Below are 21,921 nucleotides of genomic sequence, written 5' to 3'. Positions count from 1 at the left end.
GGATAAGAATTCATTATTTGACAAAAACTGCTGGGAAAACTGGAAATTAGTATGGCAGAAACTAGGTATGGACCCACATTTAACACCACATACTAAGATTAGATCAAAATGGGTCCAAGATTTAGGCATAAAGAACGAAATCATAAATAAATTGGAGGAACATGGGATGGTTTACCTCTCAGACTTGTGGAGAAGGAAGGAGTTTGTGTCCAAGGGAGAACTAGAGACCATTATTGATCACAAAATAGAACATTTTGATTACACCAAATTAAAAAGTTTCTGCACAAACAAAACTAATGCAAACAAGATTAGAAGGGAAGTAACAAATTGGGAAAAAATTTTTACAGTTAAAGGTTCTGATAAAGGCCTCATCTCCAAAATATACAGAGAATTGACTTTAATTTATAAGAAATCAAGCCATTCTCCAATTGATAAATGGTCAAAGGATATGAACAGACAATTTTCAGATGATGAAATTAAAACTATTTCCACTCATATGAAAGAGTGTTCCAAATCACTATTGATCAGAGAAATGCAAATTAAGACAACTCTGAGGTATCATTACACACCTGTCAGATTGGCTAAGATGACAGGAACAAATAACGATGAATGTTGGAGGGGCTGTGGGAAAACTGGGACACTGATGCATTGTTGGTGGAGTTGTGAAAGAATCCAACCATTCTGGAGAGCAATCTGGAATTATGCCCAAAAAGTTATCAAAATGTGCATACCCTTTGACCCAGCCATACTACTACTGGGCTTATACCCCAAGGAACTACTAGAGAAGGGAAAGGGTCCTGTATGTGCCAAAATGTTTGTGGCAGCCCTTTTCATAGTGGCTAGAAGCTGGAAGATGAATGGATGTCCATCAATTGGAGAATGGTTGGGTAAACTATGTTATATGAATGTTATGGAATATTATTGTTCTATAAGAAATGACCAACAGGAGAAATACAGAGAGGCTTGGAGAGACTTACATCAACTGATGCTGAGTGAAACGAGCAGAACCAGATCATTATACACTTCAACAATGATACTGTACGAGGATGTATGCTGATGGAAGTGGATTTCTTCAACATAGAGAAGAGCTAATCCAATTCCAATTGATTAATGATGGACAGAACCAGCTACATCCAGAAAAGGAACACTGGGAAATGAATGTAAACTGTTATTTTTACCTTCTGAATCCAATTCTTCCTGTGCAACAAAAAATTCGGTTCTACACACATATATTGTATCTAAATTATACTGTAATATATTTAACATATATAAGACTGCTTGCCATCTGGGGGAGGGGGTTGGGGGAGGAAGGGAAAAAATCTGAATAGAAGTAAGTGCAAGGGATAATGTTGTAAAAAATTACCCATGCATATGTACTGTCAAAAAATGTTATAATTATAAAATAAAATAAAAAATTAAAAAAAAATTAATTTGGAATATAATTATCACTTTTGTTTAATTCATGTATAATTTTTTTTAATCCCTTACTGGTAGCTGGTAACATTTCACTGAGGTAATGCCTGAGCAAAGGCTGATCCTGAAAAAAATAGACAAAATCTACCACTGAGATTGATTCTCTGAGAACTCAAAGTTAGCGTCCATATCATCAGACAAGTCCTGCTATTTTTTTAAATCATGAAGAACGAAAAAAGAAAAAATTTTTAGAGAAAATGAATTTCCTCAAAGAAGAGGTAATAAAGAAACTAATATATTCTACTCAATATTTTTTAATCAGAAGTTACATAGTCAGAAAAACAGGTGTAGTTTATTCTGAGACAAAAATAGATGTTGTCCATATTGAGAAATGGACTAGAAATCGTGTGTAATGAAAACCATTCCTAAATCAATGATAACATTAACTTGAAAACTGAGTGAGAGCATACAGAAGATAACTTGGGCTATGGAGTCACCATAAGTTTTTTTCAAGAAAGAAGGAAGAGGACATGAATGAATAAACAACTTAGGATAGGAAGGCCATAAGGAATATGACACATAAAATTAATCACTTGGTTCAAGAAATAAAATGATGGGGAAACAAAAGATTATGATTGGAAGCTACTTCTGAAGTTTATGTTCCAAGGTAAGAAACAAATATATCAATCTCTTTGATACTCTACTGGGAACCTTCAGGGCAGTTAAGCAACTAGAAGACTATAACTTATCTATGAAAAGAACATCATGCAAATTAGAACTATCCTCAAAAAGTTATCAAACTGTCCATACTGTTTGGATTCAGCAGTATTTCTACTGGGTTTATATCCCAAAGAGATCTCAAAGGAGGGAAAGGGACCCAAAAGTGCAAAAATGTTTGTGGCAACCCTTTTTGTAGTGGCAAAAAGTTATCAAACTGTACATGAATGCTATGGAATATTATTGTTCTATAAGAAATGATTAGCAGGATGGTTTGGGGGAAGCTTGGAGCAACTGACACTAAGTGAAATGAGCAGAATGGCAACAGCAACATTATATGATTATATGATAATTATATTGATTATGTGATAATTAATAATAATAATAATAATAATAATTCCAACAATGAGATGATTGAGGCCAGTTCCAATGATCTTATGTTGAAAAAAGCCTTCTACACCCAGAGAGAGGACTCTATGTGTGTGTGTGTGTGTGTGTGTGTGTGTGTGTGTGTGTGTATCTATCTATCTATCTATCTATCTATATCTATATATATATATATATATAGATATATATAGATATATATATATATATATTGGATTACTTGCCATCTAGGGGAGGGAGGGGGGAAAGGAGGGGAAAATTTGGAACACAAGGTTTTGTAAGAGTCAATGTTGAGAAATTATAATTACATATGTTTTGAAAATAAAAAGCTTAAAAAAAAAACATCATGCAACATCTTGAGGATGATAATGGCATTAGATTACAACAGGATTATGATTTACATATCTATCTTTTCTATTTCTGGCAAATTATATATATAATTCTCAAATCAAAGAAAAACATATCAAAGTGTTTAATTTATTTTTCCATAATATAATCAAAAGAGATGTGCATTTTGGAACAAGTCATTTTTTTCCCTTCTCCTTAGAAAAGTTTTTAGACTATTACATTGTAATGTAAAAGAAATAACTTATATTTCTCAGATGTAAATTTTTTTATTAAAGCTTTTTATTTTTCAAAACATATGTCTGGACAATTCTTCAACATGAAGCCCTTGTTTGTATTGCAATTTTCCTTCCCTTCCCCTAGTTGGTAAGTAGTCTAATATGTTTAAACATGGTAGAAATATAGGTTAAATTCAATATGTGAATACATATTTATGCAATTATTGTGCTACACAAGAAAAATCAAATCAAACAAAATGCAAACAACAACAAAAAGAGTGAAAATACTATGTTGTGAACCAAAATTTAGTTCCCACAGTCTTCTCTTTGGGTTTAAATGGCTCTCTTCATCATTGAATAATTGGAACTAGTTTGAATCATCTCATTGTTGAAGAGAGTCACATCCATCAGAATTGATCATCATAAAATCTTGTTGTTGTGTATACAAGCAAAGAATAACAGAAAAAGTGTAAATGCTATGTTGTGGTCCACACTCATTTCCCAGTGTTCTTTCACTGGGTGTAGCTGGTTCTGTTCATTACAGATCAATTGGAACTGATTTGGATTCTCTTATTATTGAAGATAGCCACTTCCATCAGAATTGATCCTCATTATAGTATTGTTGTTCAAGTGTATAATGATCTCCTGGGTTCTACTCATTTCACTTAGCATTAGTTCATGTAAGGCTCTCCAAGCCTCTCTGTATTCATCCTGCTGATCATTTCTTACAGAAAAATACTATTCCATAACATTCATATACCACAATTTACCCAACCATTATCCAATTGATGGGTATCCATTCAATTTCCAGTTTCTAGCCACTACAAAGAGGGCTGCCACAAACATTTCTGCACATACGGGTCTCTTTTCCTCTTTTAAGATCTCTTTGGGATATAAGCCCTGGAGAAACACTACTGGCTCAAAGGGTATGCACAGTTTGATAACTTTTTGAGCATAATTCCAAACTGCTCTCCAGAATGGTTGGGTCCTTTCACAATCCCACCAACAATGTATTAGTGTCCCAGTTTTCCCACATCTCCTCCAACATTCATTATTATATTTCCCTGTCATCTTAGCCAATCTGACAGATATGTAGTGGTATCTCAGAGTTGTCTTAATTTGCATTTCTCTGATCAATAGTGATTTGGAACACTCTTTCATATGAATAGAAATAGTTTCAATTTCTTCATCTGAAAATTATCTGTTGATATCCTTTGACCATATATCAACTGGAGAATGGCTTGAATTCTTATAAATTTGAGTCAATTCTCTATGTACTTTAGAAAGAGGCCTTTATCAGAACCTTTGAATGTAAAAATGTTTTCCCAGTTTGTTGCTTCTCTTCTAATCTTGTCTGCATTAGTTTGGTTTATTGTACAATCAAAATTATCTATTTTGTGATCAATAATGATCTCCACTTCTTTGGTCACAAATTCCTCCCTCCTCCACAGATCTCAGATGTACATTTTTAAAGAATAGAAGCAAAGGTTATGTGGAGATTTTTTTTTTCTGATGGTTAAGTGATTATTTTGTTTTACAAATCCATTTCTTTTTTTTTTCTCCTGAGGGTTAAGTGACTTGCCCAGGGTTACACATCTAGGAAGTGTTAAGTGTCTTAGATTACATTTGAATTCAGGTCCTCCTGACTTCAGGGCTGTCCCTCTATCTACTGTGCTGCCTAACTGCCCCATACATGAATAATGAATCTGTGGGTTTCTCTCTCTCTCTCTCTCTCTCTCTCATTTAATCTCTCTTTGCCTCAATTTCTTCAATGGTAAAATGAGGATAAGTAGAGCAATGACCTAACAGCCTAAGAGAGTTGCTGTGAATATCAAATAAAAAATGTGTAAAGTATTTAGCACAGTGTCAGACACATAGTAGGAGCTAAATAAAGCTTTCTTCCTTCCCTTTCATGTGAAGACAAGATAAAACATAATAAAAATTATGTTGCCTTTATATAATTCAAATCATTTTGTCAACTTATTACTTTAATGTCCTATTTCATAGACACATATGACCATTGAGAAAAATACTACTGGAGCCTACTGGCCCATAGTTTCTGTTATATTTATTTGAAGGAAATGTAGAGAGTACTTACAATGTATTGAAGTTCAATAATTCTCAATTCCTTTAAATTGTATCATTGTTCTATGTCTAGAAATGAAAACTGTGTCTATATATATATATATATATATATATATATATATATGTGTGTGTGTGTGTGTGTGTGTGTGTGTGTATATATATGCATATATATATATAATGTATTTCAATCTATTATTCAAGAAAAAAGCATATGAGCACACCTAATTATTATAATTCTATTGTTTAGGCATTATATATATGTATATATATATAATGTATTTCAATCTATTATTCAAGAAAAAAGCATATAAGCACACCTAATTATTATAATTCTACAGTTTATTCATTTTTAAGATACAAGTCAAGTTGAATAAGTAAATTAATATGCAAGAACACAAAAACTCAAATGTCCCTTGTTAGAATTCTAGACTCATTATAAATTCTCCATTTAAAATATAATTCAGAGCTGGTATAAAAGAGACATTTGTAAAAAAAAATTCAGAGATGCATCCTGAGTTTATATTGTCTTTCTTTTTAGTTGGAATGACCATCTCTAAATGTCTAGTCTTTCAGATAAAACTATCAGAAATCTGAGATACTCAGCCCCAAAGATATATAATGAAAATAGAGGCTTCTACTTTCAAATTCTCACCAGAAGAAAATTGGATTTTAAAATGTAGAATATAACTCAATTTAAGAAAAAACTATACTTTTATGTTTTTAAAAGTTATATGTATGTAGAACAAAACACATATGCATATTTACAAATGTACTTGTTTCTTTATAAAAGAAAACCTAAAAATGTAAATAGTATTCTTTTGTTTAGTTATAGTACCATATTCAGTACAAGCTAGTTCAGTAACAAACTGAAGTTACATAATTCATTTTGTTTTTAATTTACATAAAAATGATAGTACTTTTCAAAAGCAAATCTCAAAAATATCTGTTTAATGATCTCAATAACAATCTTACATTAAAAAGGAAAAGTAAATTACTAGATCTAATAGAAGAAAAGCAACATGTGCTTTTAATGTACATGGAAGTGGTAACTAAGTGGCAAACCAGTCTCTCATAAAATGTAAAATAATCTGCCATTAAACTATTGTTTAGATAATTGATCAAAAGGCATTTTACCATTTCTGTCCTAGATTATTACAGCACCCTCCTAATCAGTCTCCCCACCTCAAATCTCTCTCCTACAAACACTTCAAGCCATCTTCCACATTGCTAATTTTCCTTACACACAGATATGACCACATCCATCCCTATTCAAAACAACTCCAGTGGTTCTCTATTGTTTTTAAGAAGGTGAAATATATTCCTATTTATTTTAAAGTCCTTCCCAAACTGACCCCAACCTATCTTTCTGATTTCATATGTAACTTTCCTTCCTTCATTCTATTGTCTAGCCAAACTAGCTTTCTCACATACAATTCTACATTTCCCTCTGGAGATGCCTTTGTATTTGCCATCTCCACATCTAGGATACACTCCCTTCTCACCTTTACCTCATGAAATCAGTTCCTTCTTTCAGATATAGTTCAAGCATTACTTTCTAGGTAAAGGCTTTCCTGATCTCCCAAAAATGCTAGTGTCTATTTTCCCGTACTATTCTAAATTAACAATTTTTTTCTATATTTGTATTTATTCTCTTTATATTTATGCTGCCTATATTTATATATGAAATTGCTGTCTTACTCAGAATGCAATCTCCTTGCAAACAAAGATTCTTCTACTCTTTATGTTTGCTTAATAATTGTCATGAATTAAAAGATATTTGTTCAACTAAAGATAAGAGAGTTGGCATCCTTTAAATCAAATATTTCAGAAATTTAAGAAATTATGATCATTAATATGAAGCAGAATAACCTTGAATTATTCAACAAATACTTATTTAGTACTTACCATGTATACAACAGAGTAGGTCAGACCTAGGTGGTGATAAAGACATGATGTTACTATATTTAGGAAGGTAGGTAGTTCATATATAGGGAAGTAGAGCAACAGTTATAAAGTATGACTGAGAAAGGTACAAGCCAGTAGGCATAAGACAGACTGGAAATGCCAGGCTAAATCATTATTTTTGGGATAACTAAATTTACTGTTTGAAAGGAAAGCAAATAAGATGACAGGACAAGATAGTGACAAATGTTGGCGGGGATGTGGGGAAACTGAGACACTTATGCATTGTTGGTGGAGTTGTGAACAAATCCAACCATTCAAAAAGTTATCAAACTGTGCATCCCCTTTGATCCAGCAGTGTTACTACTGGGCTTATATCCCAAAGAGATCTTAAAGAAGGGAAAGGGACCTGTATGTGCAAAAAATGTTTATGGCAGCGCTCTTTGTAGTGGCCAGAAACTGGAAATTGAATGGATGCCCATCAATTGGAGAATGACTAGGTAAATAGTGGTACATGAATGTTATGGAATATTATTTTTCTGTAAGAAATGATCAGAAGGATGAATACAGAGAGGCTTGGAGAGACTTACATGAACTGATGCGAAATGAAATGAGCAGAACCAGGAGATCATTATACACTTCAACAATACTAGATGAGGATCAATTCTGATAGAAGTTTCTATCTTCAACAATGAGAGAATCCAAATCAGTTCCAACTGATCAGTAATGAACAAGAACCAGCTACACCCAGGGAAAAAACACTGGGAAAGGAGTGTGGACCACAACATAGCATTTACACACTGTTATTGTTTGCTTGTATTTTTGTTTTTCTTCCCAGGTTATTTTTATCTTCTTTCTAAATCTGATTTTTCTTGTTTAGCAAGACAACTGTATAAATATGTATACATATATAGTACTTAACATATACTTTACCATTTTTAACATGTATGGGACTACCTTGCCATCTAGAGGAGGAAATGGAAGGAGGGAGGGGAAAAGTTGGAACAGAAGTTTTTGCAAGGGTCAGTGTTGAAAAATTACCCATGCATATGTTTTGTCAATAAAAAGCTCTAATTTTAAAAAAAAGGAAAGCAAAGACAAATAGGTGAGGCAACTTAGAGGGATGCTTTTGTAGATGTGGAAAGTCAAGTTACTGTCACAGAGTCAACTACAGCTGCAGCCTTAACAATTCTTTCTTAATGCCTCTGTCAATAGCTGCAAATTATTAATAAACACATAAAAGAATGTTCCAAAATATTCCTTGAGATAATATTCAAATCAAAACAACCCTTAAGTTTTAATTTATAATTAGTAAATAGTCTATGTGCATATCAATATACTGTTAGTCAAGCTACAAGCAGGTATAATCTTTCTGCAAAAAAAATCTTTAATTATGCAAAGAAAGTATCTAAAATATCTGTATCCATAAATTCCACTGAGAGACATATATCCAAAAGAGGTCAATGACAAACAGAAAGATTCCAAAATATTAATAACAGTATTTTTTATAGTAGCAAAGAACTGAAAACAAAGCAAATGCCCATTGATTGGAAAATGCTAAACAAATTTATAATACATGAATGTAACAAAATATGACTGTTACATAAGAAACAATACATATGATGTATATAGGGAACCATGAAAACCTAATGCTTGTTTAGAAAATACACATTTCTTTCATCTTGATTGATATATTGGGGAATGATTTGAGCTTAAACTCAAATTTTGTGTTTGCTCATGTGAGATTTGTTCCTTGAGAAAACCTCAAGAGAACACAGAAAACTGTATCACTTCACAGTAATTCACAAGCTGTAGCCTTTATGATACCCACTTCCATCAGCGAACTGAGTCTTTTTCAAAATTAATTGGTTTTACATATTCTGATGCAGCAGGATCTGTGAGGAAAACTATGTCACCAGTACCCTCTCCCACACTTTCCACTATCACTGGGGTCCTCCAGAGCCTGGACTTGGAACAGCAGCTTGAGGTTATAGATACCATCACAAATTATTATAATATGTAAGTATTTCTTAACCATTTAACAAACATAAAACTATATTACTGTTTTAACTATATTGCTATCTCTTTTTAATTTCACAGATGAAATTTTTGAGTATTATGTCCCTAACTCCATTTTCTCCAAATCACTTTGGTTTTTATTGCACATTTTTGCAATTATTTCTAGGAAGCATATATATATGTATATATATACACATACAATGACTATAACAATGTAAATAAAGAAAAAGCAAATAGAAAACATTCAAAACTGAATTCTGTAAAATTTTCATGATCAAGTTTGGACCCCAATTAGAGATATAAGGAGATACCATCTCCAGTTCCTTCCTACCCTACCTTTCCTTTGCTGAAGAGAGAAGGAAGAGAATAAGCATTTATATAGCACCGTGCTAATAAAGGCTTTATAAATATCTCATTTAATCCTCACAAAAACACTTTGGTATGGGCACTGTTATTATCACAGGTGAGGAAACTGAGGCAAACAGAAATTAAGTGACTTAAGTGACAGATCACATACTAAATGTATATTGCCCTTTTTATGGTTTAGTTTTGCCATTTTTTTTTCCTTTCTTCTTTTCCTTTCCTTCTCTATTATATGAGACAGCTCTCTGGGAAAGGGAACTAAAGTTGAGTAGGAATGATAGAAAAGGTCAAGTCAATAAAAATTAATTAAAAAGAAAAGAAAAATTTGCTTCCAAATTTTTAAGTATATTGATGTCACTTTTCAACAGCAATATCATTCTCTGTATCTCATTCTTTTCCTGATTCTCCCACTTCATGCTGGTTCTCATTTTCCAGTCTTGAAATAAACTTCTCCTACATCGCCTCACTGAGTTCCTTTACTAATCGTAACATCCAACTGAGGCAGCTCAACTATAATGGCCTCTGGGAGTCAATCCCTTAGGGGAAGTGTAGAAGGCAGAACTCGAAAAAGGTGTACTTAAATCTAGGTCAGCAAGGTACTTATAGTTAAGCATATACTTAGTACTTAGTATGGTGATGTAATGGTTGAGCAGTTTCAAAGTGTTGTACTGTTGTACTGAAGTATTTAAGTCTAGGACAACTAAGAACTCTCTCTCAGCCACAGCTCTCAGCCACAGACACAAGTGAAGATGCCAGATTTCAGACTCCATCTTTGACCAGCCACTTGGTAGCTCTCCTGCCTCCTTTACTCCTCCACTAAGACCAAGGACTCGGGCTAACTCCAAGGTCCTCCAGAGAACTGGTCCAGACATTACAGGGACAGACATTGTCCTCCTTCTCTTCAAACTTTTCATAGGACTTAGTTTTCCTTTCCCCTTTGCTTTTACCTTACTTTGCTTTGTGTCAATTATTTATGAATCTCTCTCAATACCTCCCCTTACCCTCAATCATGCACATATACACACTATCACAACCTTTTATAAAACTCTTTAGGAGTGTGTGTGTGTGTGTGTGTGTGTGTGTGTGTGTGTGTGTATGTGTGTGTGTGTGTGTATGTAGCTTATCTTTGAATCCCCAGGATTTAGAACTAAATCTTCTGTTAATAACACTTATTAAAATAAATCAATATATGTCATTATTTACTACAAATCAAGAGAGATATGTACCAATATTCACTACTTTTAAAGCAAAGGTCTTAGACCATTTAAAATAACTACATAGTATAAATACCTGAGCATATACCTGCCAAAAGAGATGCAGGAATTATATGAACATAAACATAAAACACCTTTTATTCATATAAAGGGAAATTTAAATAATTGAAGTAATATTCATTCTTCAGAGGGTAGATAAAGCCAATATAGTTTTCAAAATGACAATTTTATCTATTTATTCAATGTCATCCCAATTAAATTACTAAAAAAATTATTTTACTGAGTTTAAAAAAAATAATAAGTTAATTTGGAAGAGCAAAACATCAGGAACTTCAAAGAACCTGGAGGGAAAAAAAAAAGATGTAAAGGAATGCACTCCTTAAACTATATTATGTGATGAGATGGGATGAGATCATTGTCAAAATATAAAATGGATAATTTCAATTATTTTAAATTAAAATTGTCTTGCATACATGAAATACATATAGCCAAGGATAGAATAGTAAAAAATTGGAAAAAAAAATTTTCACAGACAATTTCACAGGACGAGATAAGTTTGGAATATTCCTGTGGTGGAGGAAATTATGAACTGCTTGATTTAAAAAACAGAAAGAATTGGACTTATGAAACATGCTATCCATCTTCAGAGAAACAGATAACAGGTAGAAATAAGTATGGCACACTCTTACATATATGTGCATGAATATGCATGTGGATGTTTATAGATATCAATGTATAAGTATATATATGTTCATGCTTAATTATAGATTTCTTTAAGATTAGTTTCTTTAGGATGGAGTAAGGGAAAAAAAATAAAGTAAAAAGTGCACAATAGAGAACAAAAGAAAACCAACAAGGAATCAAAGAAAATTTTGGTAGCTCTGAAAACAATGTGCTATTTATTATATAGGTTTTCTTGAAATAGAAATTTATTGTTTTATATTACACTCTTTCATGTTCTTTTATGTATGTAGTAGTGTTATTTTTACTCACTTTCTATTTAAGTTTAAAATTTTTCTTAACATTTACAAAAAATAAGAATAAAACAAAGGTCTGAGAACAGACAACTTGGTTTTAACAAGACAATCATCTTTGTGAAATAAGTTCTTTTCTAAGATCCTAACCTGTATTTATGGGAGAATATGGTTACATTTATCAAAATCCTCTTATTCACAAAGTTTTTAATCCTATTGTGAGCAAAGGCAAGCAGAGCACCTATAATAGCGGCCCAGATGCCAATTTTTATCATGAGAGTAAGTATTCAAGGGGAAAGCACAGATTGAAAACTATTCCTGCTCTAAACAGAATCTAACTTTTGAAAATAAAATATAATTTCTTCAAATCTACCTTTGATGCTTCTTTCTCAGGAGATACAATGGTTATAGAAAAAATATTTTGACTATATTCAAATGATATTTTAATAATAAATGCAACGCATGCATCAACATAACAATGAAAAGCTCTAAAACATTTAAAAATCACTTTTGGACAAAAATAGAATATGAACAATTTGTCAACTCTCATAACTTTATTTGGTATAAGTGTGCAAAATAAAATTTTAAAAGCTTATTTTTAAGTATTAAAACATTTTGATGCAGATACCTCTCCAAGAGCCTCATAGCGCTTTTGGTTCCATCGGTGCAAATCTTCACGGGCATTAAAGACAAATGGTTCCCCTGTTGCAATGTGTCTCAACTGTCCCTCTAAAAGAGAAATGAACAATGGAATTGTGATTTATTTTTCACTAGTAAGAGTATTTAGATCTAACACCTGATGATCAATAAAACTTTAAATCAGCTTCCCTTAGAAGTCCTTCAATCTTTACATAAGCCTTTTTCTTCTTCTTCTTCTTTTTTTTTTTTTTTTTTTTTTTTTTTTTGCTGAAGAAATTGGGGTTAAGTAACTTGCCCAGCATCACACAGCTAGTAAGTGTTAAGTGTCTGAAGCCATATTTGAACTCAGGTCCTCCTGATTTCAAGCCCCTTTTTTGTGACATCAACATTTCACTGATATACATACAAAAGTAAAAATAAAGGCCTAACCCAAAAAGACTCAAAGATTGATTCCGAATCCTTAACGTTTTTCCCTTAAAAACAAATCAATCAATATTTGAGTATTATATGCCAGATACCATGGGGGATACAAAGAAGTATAAGACATAGGTCCCTGCCCTCAACTAACCATGACTGAGCTCCAGTGCACAAATACTAAAAAAGTAAATAAGAAAAGAACAATTATACAAAATTCCAAAATCTATTATAAATCACTGTCAAATTAGTCACAGGAACAATATGTGGTATGAGTTCTGAAAAAGAAGTGTCTACTACAAGAAGACTTCCTATGTCACAATAAGCTTTATGGTGAGGCATGAGTAGGGTTGAGGAATGGGTAGGATTTCAATATCTGGAGCTATAGGTAGAAAAGAGAATGGTTTGAAGATTCCTCATGAATGCAGGATTCCTCATGAATAAAAGGAAGAGAGGAAGCAAAATGTTAGACAGTGGGGAAGACTGGGTGGGTCAATATGGCTATCACAGAATAGCTGAAGAGTAGCATACAAAGTAGAAATAATCATTTTAGAACTAAGATATATTGTCAAACTTCTTGAATACAGGTTAAATTCATTAGATTTTATATGCTTTTGTAGTGTCATAATAATCTGTGCTTCCTTCTTTTCTCTAAGAAAAGAGGGAGAGAATGTTGAACTACAGAGGGAGGATTTCACTTATATGGAAGTTCTCTATGTCAATAGTTCAATGATTATCCTTTTCTTCCCCAAAGTGTGAAATAGTAAAGATGGTTTCAATCCCTGATAAAATTCTGGGATATATTATTAAAAGGATACTTTGTAAAAATCTAGGGAAAAAAAATCATAAGGAGTCTTATGTCTTAAAAGAATTATTGTAAACAAGATACTGAGATTTGGACCAGACAAAAATATAGATATATTCAAAACTGGTTGAATGACCAGACCCAAAGAAGAGTAGCAAGCAGTAACAGTTTGATATCAATCATCAACTAGAAGAAAGTCTCAAATAGAGTCCCACTGGGTGGTCTGTCCTAATTCTATGTTATCTAATCTTAGCATATCTATCAAGTTTTTAGATGTCATAAAGCTAGAACAACAATTATCCCATATTAAGATCTGTGGGATACCACAAATAATGCCACAGGAAAGATCTCAACAAGCTAAAACACTGGGTCAAATCTAATAGAAATTACAGGGCCTAAGTTTGAAAAAGATCAAAGAGGCCAAAGATCCACTTATAGAAAAAAGTATTTATAGAATCTCTATTTGTAATAGCAATGAATCATAAACAAAGGGAAATAGCTACATAATTTATGCTATGTGAGTGTAATGAAATGGTATACTGCTTTAAAAGAAATGAAATTAATGGTTTCATGGAACCATTGGAAGATCTATATGAACTGATGCAGAATAAGCAGAACGTGAACAATTCATACAATAACAACATTATAAAGAAAAATAACCTTAAAAGGCTTGAGAATTCTATTCAATATAATAATCAATAACAATTCCAAAAAACCAAAGATGAAGTGTACTAATTACCTCTTAGGAAAAAAAAATATATATAAGACTGATGAAGGAGAACAAGGCACACATTTTGAACACAATCAGAGTAGGAATTTAATTTGGTTTTTTATTTTCAAATTTGGGGAATGGACAAGGAAAATAGAAATTGGATGGCAAAAAGAAAATTTTTTAAATGGCAGAGAACAAAACAATAAGGCCAGAAAGAATTTTTTTTAAAGGCAAGACTCCCTTGAAAGCTATAATTTTAATTTACAATAAACAGTACACAACATATTGAGATATAGGCCAGACAATAGTACAAGAAAGCTATAGTTTCACATAAAATCATCTTTTTTTTGTAATTTTTCTATGTAATAAGGAAATGACCCTTTTAATTGTTTTTTCTTATGATTAGAACAATAACAAAAAAATAGGATGAAATGTAATAAATTCACTTGAGTTCAAAAAAATAAAATTCACACAAAATAAGATGGGAGGGGTACAACTATATGCCAATTTGTCTGCAAAAGTTCTGGGGGAAAACAAGCTTAAGATGAGTCAAAAGTTCAATAGGAAGCCAAGAAAAGTTAATATTATTCTACACTGTAAATCTCAGTACCTCCCCTTTATCCAAACTCATACTTCCCAGAAACCCTAATTCCTGGGCAAAGAGGAAAGAGAATAGGGCCAAACAAAATAAACCTAGGAGAAGTGGAAAGGACTGTCCTGCACTAAACTTTTTTTGTTGTTGTTGACAAGGTTAACAGAGGCATCTGTTTATTTTGGCTAAATTGTGCTCAATATTACTTTAAAAACTGCTTAAGAGCTACCTATTATCAAATGCCCTGACAAAGAATAACTAACTAAATGATGGAATGGAATGCTTTAGGAACTTCAAAATGCCAATTAAATTTCTAAAAAAAATAAATACCTTCATAATCATTCTTTCAACAAACTTTTATTAAGCACCTTTGTGTAAAGGGCTAGAACTGAGCAATGCACTTGGATAATGAAGCACGTGAGACTAATTGCCAATTGGAAGGTTCCCTATTAACTTGTTTAAGGTTGACCCTCCCCAGCTGTTCTGTGCTGACTTGATTGGTGGGACAAAGAGAGGGAAGTGACTTGTGTGGGAGGAGTAAGAGAAACTTGGGTGGTGGAACTCACGCTCACTTGCACTCGTGATCTGGCGTTGGAGGTGACGGTAAAGATCTAGAATAAAGACATTTAGTGGTCCTGACTCCTGCTGAATTCTGGAAAGATAGAGTTCCAGCATTTGGCGTCCAACGTGTGGCTGGCACCCTACTTCCACCGAAGTCCTCCTGTGACCAGGAAATTAGGTGAGTATTCTAATAGAAATAAGGAACTTACCTTGTTAAGGACTAAATCAGCAATCTCTAGTAACTGAGATGGGGCAGATGTTAGGTAAATCCTGGGCCTCAGCTGACCCTGCTCCAACCCCAGCCCCTGCCTCATCTAGCAATGCTATAGAGGATATAATTAAGATAATTGATGAGAAAAGTTTACTTGTTCCCATCCCACAAATGAATAATCTCTTACACTCATTGAGTCGCACGTCCCCTTGGTTCTTAAATGAAGAAAAACTACGTATAGATAAATGGAAGCTAGTGGGACTTGAAATGAAAGAATTTTACTCAAAAAATGGGCTTTGTCAAATTTTCCCAGAGGTATTTTATCTATACAACTTGATTCTATTAGACTTAAGCTATCGAGAAGAGTTTAGAAGAAGGAAGAGTTCTAAAAAGGCACAGAGAAGGAAGCGTGAGGAACAAAAGATAGAAGATAGACAAACTCAGGACATTGCCAGAGGGCAAGGGGATTTGAATGAGGAATCTGAGTGTGTAGACTCTGATTGTCCAGAAGAAATTTCAACCCCACCTAGAGAGCAGATTATTGATCAGCCCACACCTTCAGGGACGGAGGGAGGAGGAGTAGTGGGAGGGGCGGTGACCTCATCAGCGCCCCCCCCTCCTCCCACAGAGCCCCCCCTCCCAACAACTGCCCACTCCTGTAACTAGATTAGAAAGAGGGCTTATTGAAGCAATTGAAAATGGAAAAGAAGTAGATAATGATTTCAAACTTCAAATTTTTCCCGTGATTCAACAGTATAATTCTGCAGGTCAAGAGAGTAGAAGATATGCTCCTTTTAATATGGATGTCCTTAAAATCCTGAAAAAATCTTGCACTGTCTTTGGGGCTACATCAGATTATGTTAAGATGTTAATACACAATTTGGCTTATGAAAGCTTAACCCCTAGTGACTGGAAAGTCATTGCAAAAGTGTGCTTAGAACCTGGACAAAATTTGTTGTGGTTTTCTGAATATACTGAGCTCTGTAGGATTCAAGCCCAACAAAATAGTCAAAATGCAGCTAATACTTCCATCACCTATGACCTACTAATAGGTGTAGGTTCTTATGCAGACGCTTCGGTACAGATTAATTACTCCATAACAGCATTTGAGCAAATTTCTGCTGCTGCTATCAAAGCATGGGCTTCTCTCCCCAGTAAAAACTACAAGGGTGAGACCTACACAAAAATTGTACAGGGACCAAATGAACCTTTTGCTGATTTTGTGGCATGTTTGCAGACAGCTGTCATACAGACTAATGGTGAAAATGAAGTAACAGACACTTTGGTGAGGCAACTTGCTAGAGACAATGCCAATGAGGTTTGTAGAAGGATTATACTAGGACTACATAAGGATGCTCCTTTAGAGGAGATGTGTCACAATGGGCACAAATACCTTTTATAGCCAGGCTATGATGCAGACTTCCCAAGATCCCAACATGGGGAGACAGGATCCCTTTTGGCAAGGGGTTTCCAGAGAGAATCGTCAATGCTTTCAATGCGGTGAAGTAGGCCATTTGAAAGCTCAATATTGGCATAGAGACAGAGTGAGAAGACAGGCTGGGAGAACAAGACCCAAAACCCCATGTCCAAAATGCAACAGAGGACTCCATTGGGTCTCAGAGTGTAGACTGATTCAGGGAAACGGGATGAGGGGCCCAGCTCCAGGGCCCCAGGCAAAAAACACTTGGGGCATGATGGCAGCCGATGCCACACCCAGAGAGTGCCTCCAAGTCCAATACCCAGACATGACCAATCAGCCAGGAAGCCATCTGAGGGGAGAAAGGGATTACACAATCAGTCAGCCAGGAAGCAACATGATGGGAGAAAGGGACTACAATTAGGGAGGATAGAGTTGTATGCAGCTGGGACAACTGAGATACCCCCTGGAGAGGTGAAATCTGTTCCTCTCCAACCTATGGATCCCTTGCCTCCAGGCACAGTAGGCTTGACCATTTCACCTCCTGAGAGTACTTACAAGATAGTGTTCATTCATACACTGATGTGGGAAACTGGGGAATGTGTAGATAATATCCCAGTCACTAACACAGGGAGACAATGTGTGACTTATCAACCAGGGGAAGTAGTAGCATCAGGTTTATTGATACAGACTCCTAGTAAGCAACCTGGTGACAGTCACCCATGTTCGGACTCCAAGCAGAAAAACCCAGGAATATACTGGACAGCAGCTGTGACAGCTGACCGACCTATGCTCACCATCTATATAAATGGCATATCGCACAGTCATTAGAGGTGCCAACTGGCCCAGTCACTGGCCAAAGATTAAGGCAGACACCTACATGTCTGGGGTAGGAGGATCAATAGCAGCTGAAGTTAGTGCTACCCCTTTAAGATGGGTATTTGAAGGTGAAACAGGAGTTTTTACTCCTTTTATAATTGAAAAAATCCCCATCAATCTGTGGGGAAGAGACATTTTACAACAATTAGGGTTAAAAATGAGTACTTCGGTTTTTTAGGCGGGGCTGCTGTTGAAGGCCTGCCAACACTTTCACCTGTTCCTATCCAGTGGAAAACTGATACACCAGTGTGGATAGAACAGTGGCCCTTAGATAACAATAAAATTCAGGCCTTACTAGATATAGTACAGGAACAACTTGACCAAGGACACTTACAACCTTCTCTAAGTCCTTGGAATTCCCCAGTATTTGTTGTAAAAAAGAAATCTGGAAAATGGAGAATGTTGACTGATTTAAGAAAGGTAAATGAACAGATGGAAACCATGGGAACTCTTCAACCTGGACTTCCATCTCCTACTCAGTTGCCTAGAGAATGGCCTCTGTGGGTTATAGACATTAAGGATTGTTTCTATTCTATCCCTCTAGATAAGGAGGATATGAAAAGATTTGCCTTTTCAGTGCCCAGCGTTAACTTAGCTGAGCCTTATAAAAGATATGAATGGACAGTTTTGCCACAGGGAATGAAAAACAGCCCTACTATGTGTCAAATGTATGTTGCTGCTGCTCTTAGTCCAGTAAGAAAAGCATTTCCAAAAGTAATGTTATTACATTACATGGATGATATATTGGGATGTGCACCTGAGGAACAAATGTTAGAAGCATGTCTACAAAAAACCATAGAAACACTAAGGAATTATAAATTGCACATAGCTTCAGAAAAGATTCAAAGACATGCTCCTTTTCAATATTTAGGATATGAAGTATATCCTAAGGTGCTTACAGTACAAAAACTCTCCTTAAGAACAGAGAAGCTAAACACCTTAAATGACTTTCAGAAATTGATAGGAGATATCCAATGGATGCGTCCCGTGCTAGGCTTGACTACCTGTCAATTGCAACCATTATATGACATTTTAAGGGGAGACAGTGCTTTAAATTCACCACGCCAGCTTACAAAAGAAGCTCAAGAGGCTTTGAGACAAGTTGATCTGGCTTTATCTAATGTGGTTGAAAGAGTCACTCAAAAACCCTTGGAAATATCAGTTTTTGCTACACAAGAGTCCTTCATCAAGGAGACAGTGTGATAGAGTGGGTGAACCTCCCAGCACAACCAGAACAAAGCCTTATTCCTTACCCAGTGCTTGTGGCTAGAATTTTATTAAAGGCCATTAAACGAGCAGTACAATTATCTGGGACAAGACCTGACAAGATATACACCTTTTATACTAATGCACAAGTTAATGTGTGCTGCGAAACCATCCCAGAGTGGCAAATTTTATTAACCATGGCTCCAAATTTTGAACACGGGTCTCCATTAAAGATAACCAGACTGCTACATAATTGGCAATGGATTTTTGAAGAAAAGTTTTCTAAAGTTCCTCTTACAGGACCAACTGTCTTTACAGATGCATCCAAACATAATATTTGCGCTGTGTATTCTCGTGACTTAACTATAAAGAAAGTAATCAGAACTCCTTTTCAGTCCACTCAGCAGAATGAATTGTATGCAATCATTCTAGCTCTTGCTTATTATCCGGGAGACATAAATATAATATCTGATTCGGCCTATTCAGTAGGTGTGGTACAAAGAATTGCCACAGCCCAAATAAAATTTGTAGCCTCCAATATATATCAGCTCTTTAAAGAGCTTCAAGAGCAAGTGAGAAAGCATCCAGGTAAGATTTATATTTTGCATGTCCACTCCCATAGTGGACTTCCCGGTCCTATTTTTGATGGTAATTCAAAGGCAGATAGCCTTCTAACCATGCTGGCCAGTACTCCTTTATTTCAAGAAGCACAAGAGTCTCATTCTAAATATCATCAGGCTGCCCGAGCTTTACGTTTGCAGTTTGGAATAACAAGAGAAGAAGCTAGGAGCATAGTAAAAGCCTGTACAGCTTGCCTTCCTTTCCATGCTCCTACACTCCCTTCGGGGAAGAACCCTCGTGGTTTGAGACCTAATGAAATTTGGCAAATGGATGTGACCCATTATAAATCTTTTGGTCGTCTATCTTTTATCCATGTCGTGGTAGACACCTTTTCAGGATTCACATTTGCAATGCCAGCAGCAAAAGAGACAGCCCGAGTGGTCACTGAATTCCTTATAAAAGCATTTGCAATTATGGGTGTTCCACAAGCAATAAAAACAGACAATGGACCTGCATATACATCTAAATATTTTACACACTTTTGTGCACAGTATAAGATTTTACATACCACGGGCATACCCTTTAATCCTCAAAGGCAGGCAATAGTAGAGAGAAGAAACAGAGATATTAAGACACTCCTCCAAAAACAAAAGAAAGGGGGAGCCACAAGTATCCCTACAGAACTTCTAAATTTAGTTCTCTATACCATTAATTTTTTAATTTTTGACAAAGATGCACTGGCTCCAGCAGACAGGTTTTATAACTCACCGGAAGGACAGGGTCCAGTGCGAGCAGCTCCACTGTCTTTAGATAATCGTCAAGTGATGTGGAGAGACCCAGAAAGTGGTGAATGGAAGGGACCAGATAGGTTAACTGCTTGGGGGAGAGGGTTTGCTTGTATCTCTACAGATGGAGAAGGAATCAGATGGGTGCCAACGAGCCGTATTCGCCTTGTCCATAAGAGAGATAGAGCAGACCCTTGAAACGAAGGAGAAGACCCAAGAAACGTCGGGTGGTTCTATTCCTGATTGTGCCCACCAGTGAAAGAACCTGGCAGTTATGGCGTTTGACCCATGGACATAAAAAACTGTTGGACTTGAAAATCCTCAGGAATCATTGGATTCTCTGAGACATCATAAGACTATTGTAGGACTTGAAAATCCTCAGGAATCATTGGATTCTCTGAGGCATCATAAGACTGTTGCTGGACTTCAAAACCTTGTGGGGATCATTGGATTCCCTAACATATAAAAAGACTGATGTGGGACTTCAAAAACTTGTGGGGATCACTGGATTCCCTAACATATAAAAAGACTGATGTGAGATTTCAAAAACTTGTGGGGATCATTGGATTCCCTAACAGTGAAGCAATGGACAATAGATTGGTTTTGGACTATCTCTTGGTTGCTGAAGAAGGGGTATGTGTGTCTGGTGTTTACATACCCTCCTTCTAGGACTTCTGGAAATCTCTTACAATACCATGTTGATTTATATTGTTTGTTATAGCACTACTTGCATATACAATTCCTGTTTGTTACACCACATCGAGTCTGCACTGACTGTGGGGAGAGTCACCACTAATAGCCTCTGCGTTATTGCTATGTGCTTGTATAATAACTCCCATGCTGATGGGTTTGTGCATACTTGTCTCTAATAAGGCCCTTCAATCCAGAAACCCGCTAGCAAATCCCCACTTCTCTTTGGTGCTTTTCATCTCCCTTCCTGAGATGTCAGGGAGGGTGTGATTATCTCCTTTTTAGTGCTTTCATCTCCCCTCCTGAGAAGTCAGGGGGGGCGTGATCACCTCCTTTTGGGGGTTCTCATCTCCCTGAAAAGTCAGGGATGGCGCGACCTCCTGTGGTCTAAAACAAAAGAAAGCGGGAGATGTAAAGGGCTAGAACTGAGCAATGCACTTGGATAATGAAGCATGTGAGACTAATTGCCAATTGGACGTTCCCTATTAACTTGTTTGAAAGTTGACCCTCCCCAGCTGTTCTGTGCTGACTTGATTGGTGGGACAAAGAGAGGGAAGTGACTTGTGTGGGAGGAGTAAGAGAAACTTGGGTGTTGGAACTCACGCTCACTTGCACTCGTGACCTGGCGTTGGAGGTGACGGTAAAGATCTAAAATAAAGACATTTAGTGGTCCTGACTCCTGCTGATTTCTGGAAAGATAGAGTTCCAGCACCTTTGGTTTGCTAAGTATTATATTGAATAAGCATTGAGGATAACAATGATAGTTTTCCATTAAGATTTGCAAAGCACAGTATATATTTAATTCCATTTGATCT

General features: G+C 35.4%; 1 protein-coding gene across 12 annotated transcripts in view; it reads right to left on the bottom strand.

The window, feature by feature from the left end:
- The window catches only part of ARB2A (ARB2 cotranscriptional regulator A), a 575,039-nt gene that overhangs the window by 476,634 nt on the left and 76,484 nt on the right, over positions 1-21,921 (bottom strand). For all 12 annotated transcript variants that reach the window (XM_074282097.1, XM_074282092.1, XM_074282101.1 and 9 more), the window contains exon 4: positions 12,263-12,363. In XM_074282097.1, coding sequence (XP_074138198.1) covers positions 12,263-12,363 — 101 coding nt within the window. The remainder of the gene's footprint in view (positions 1-12,262; positions 12,364-21,921) is intronic.

The sequence above is a fragment of the Sminthopsis crassicaudata genome, chromosome 1 (assembly GCF_048593235.1).
Source record: "Sminthopsis crassicaudata isolate SCR6 chromosome 1, ASM4859323v1, whole genome shotgun sequence".
Classification (NCBI taxonomy): domain Eukaryota; kingdom Metazoa; phylum Chordata; class Mammalia; order Dasyuromorphia; family Dasyuridae; genus Sminthopsis; species Sminthopsis crassicaudata.
The sequence above is the reverse complement of the archived record's forward strand: the minus strand, read 5'-3'. Positions and strand labels throughout refer to the sequence as shown.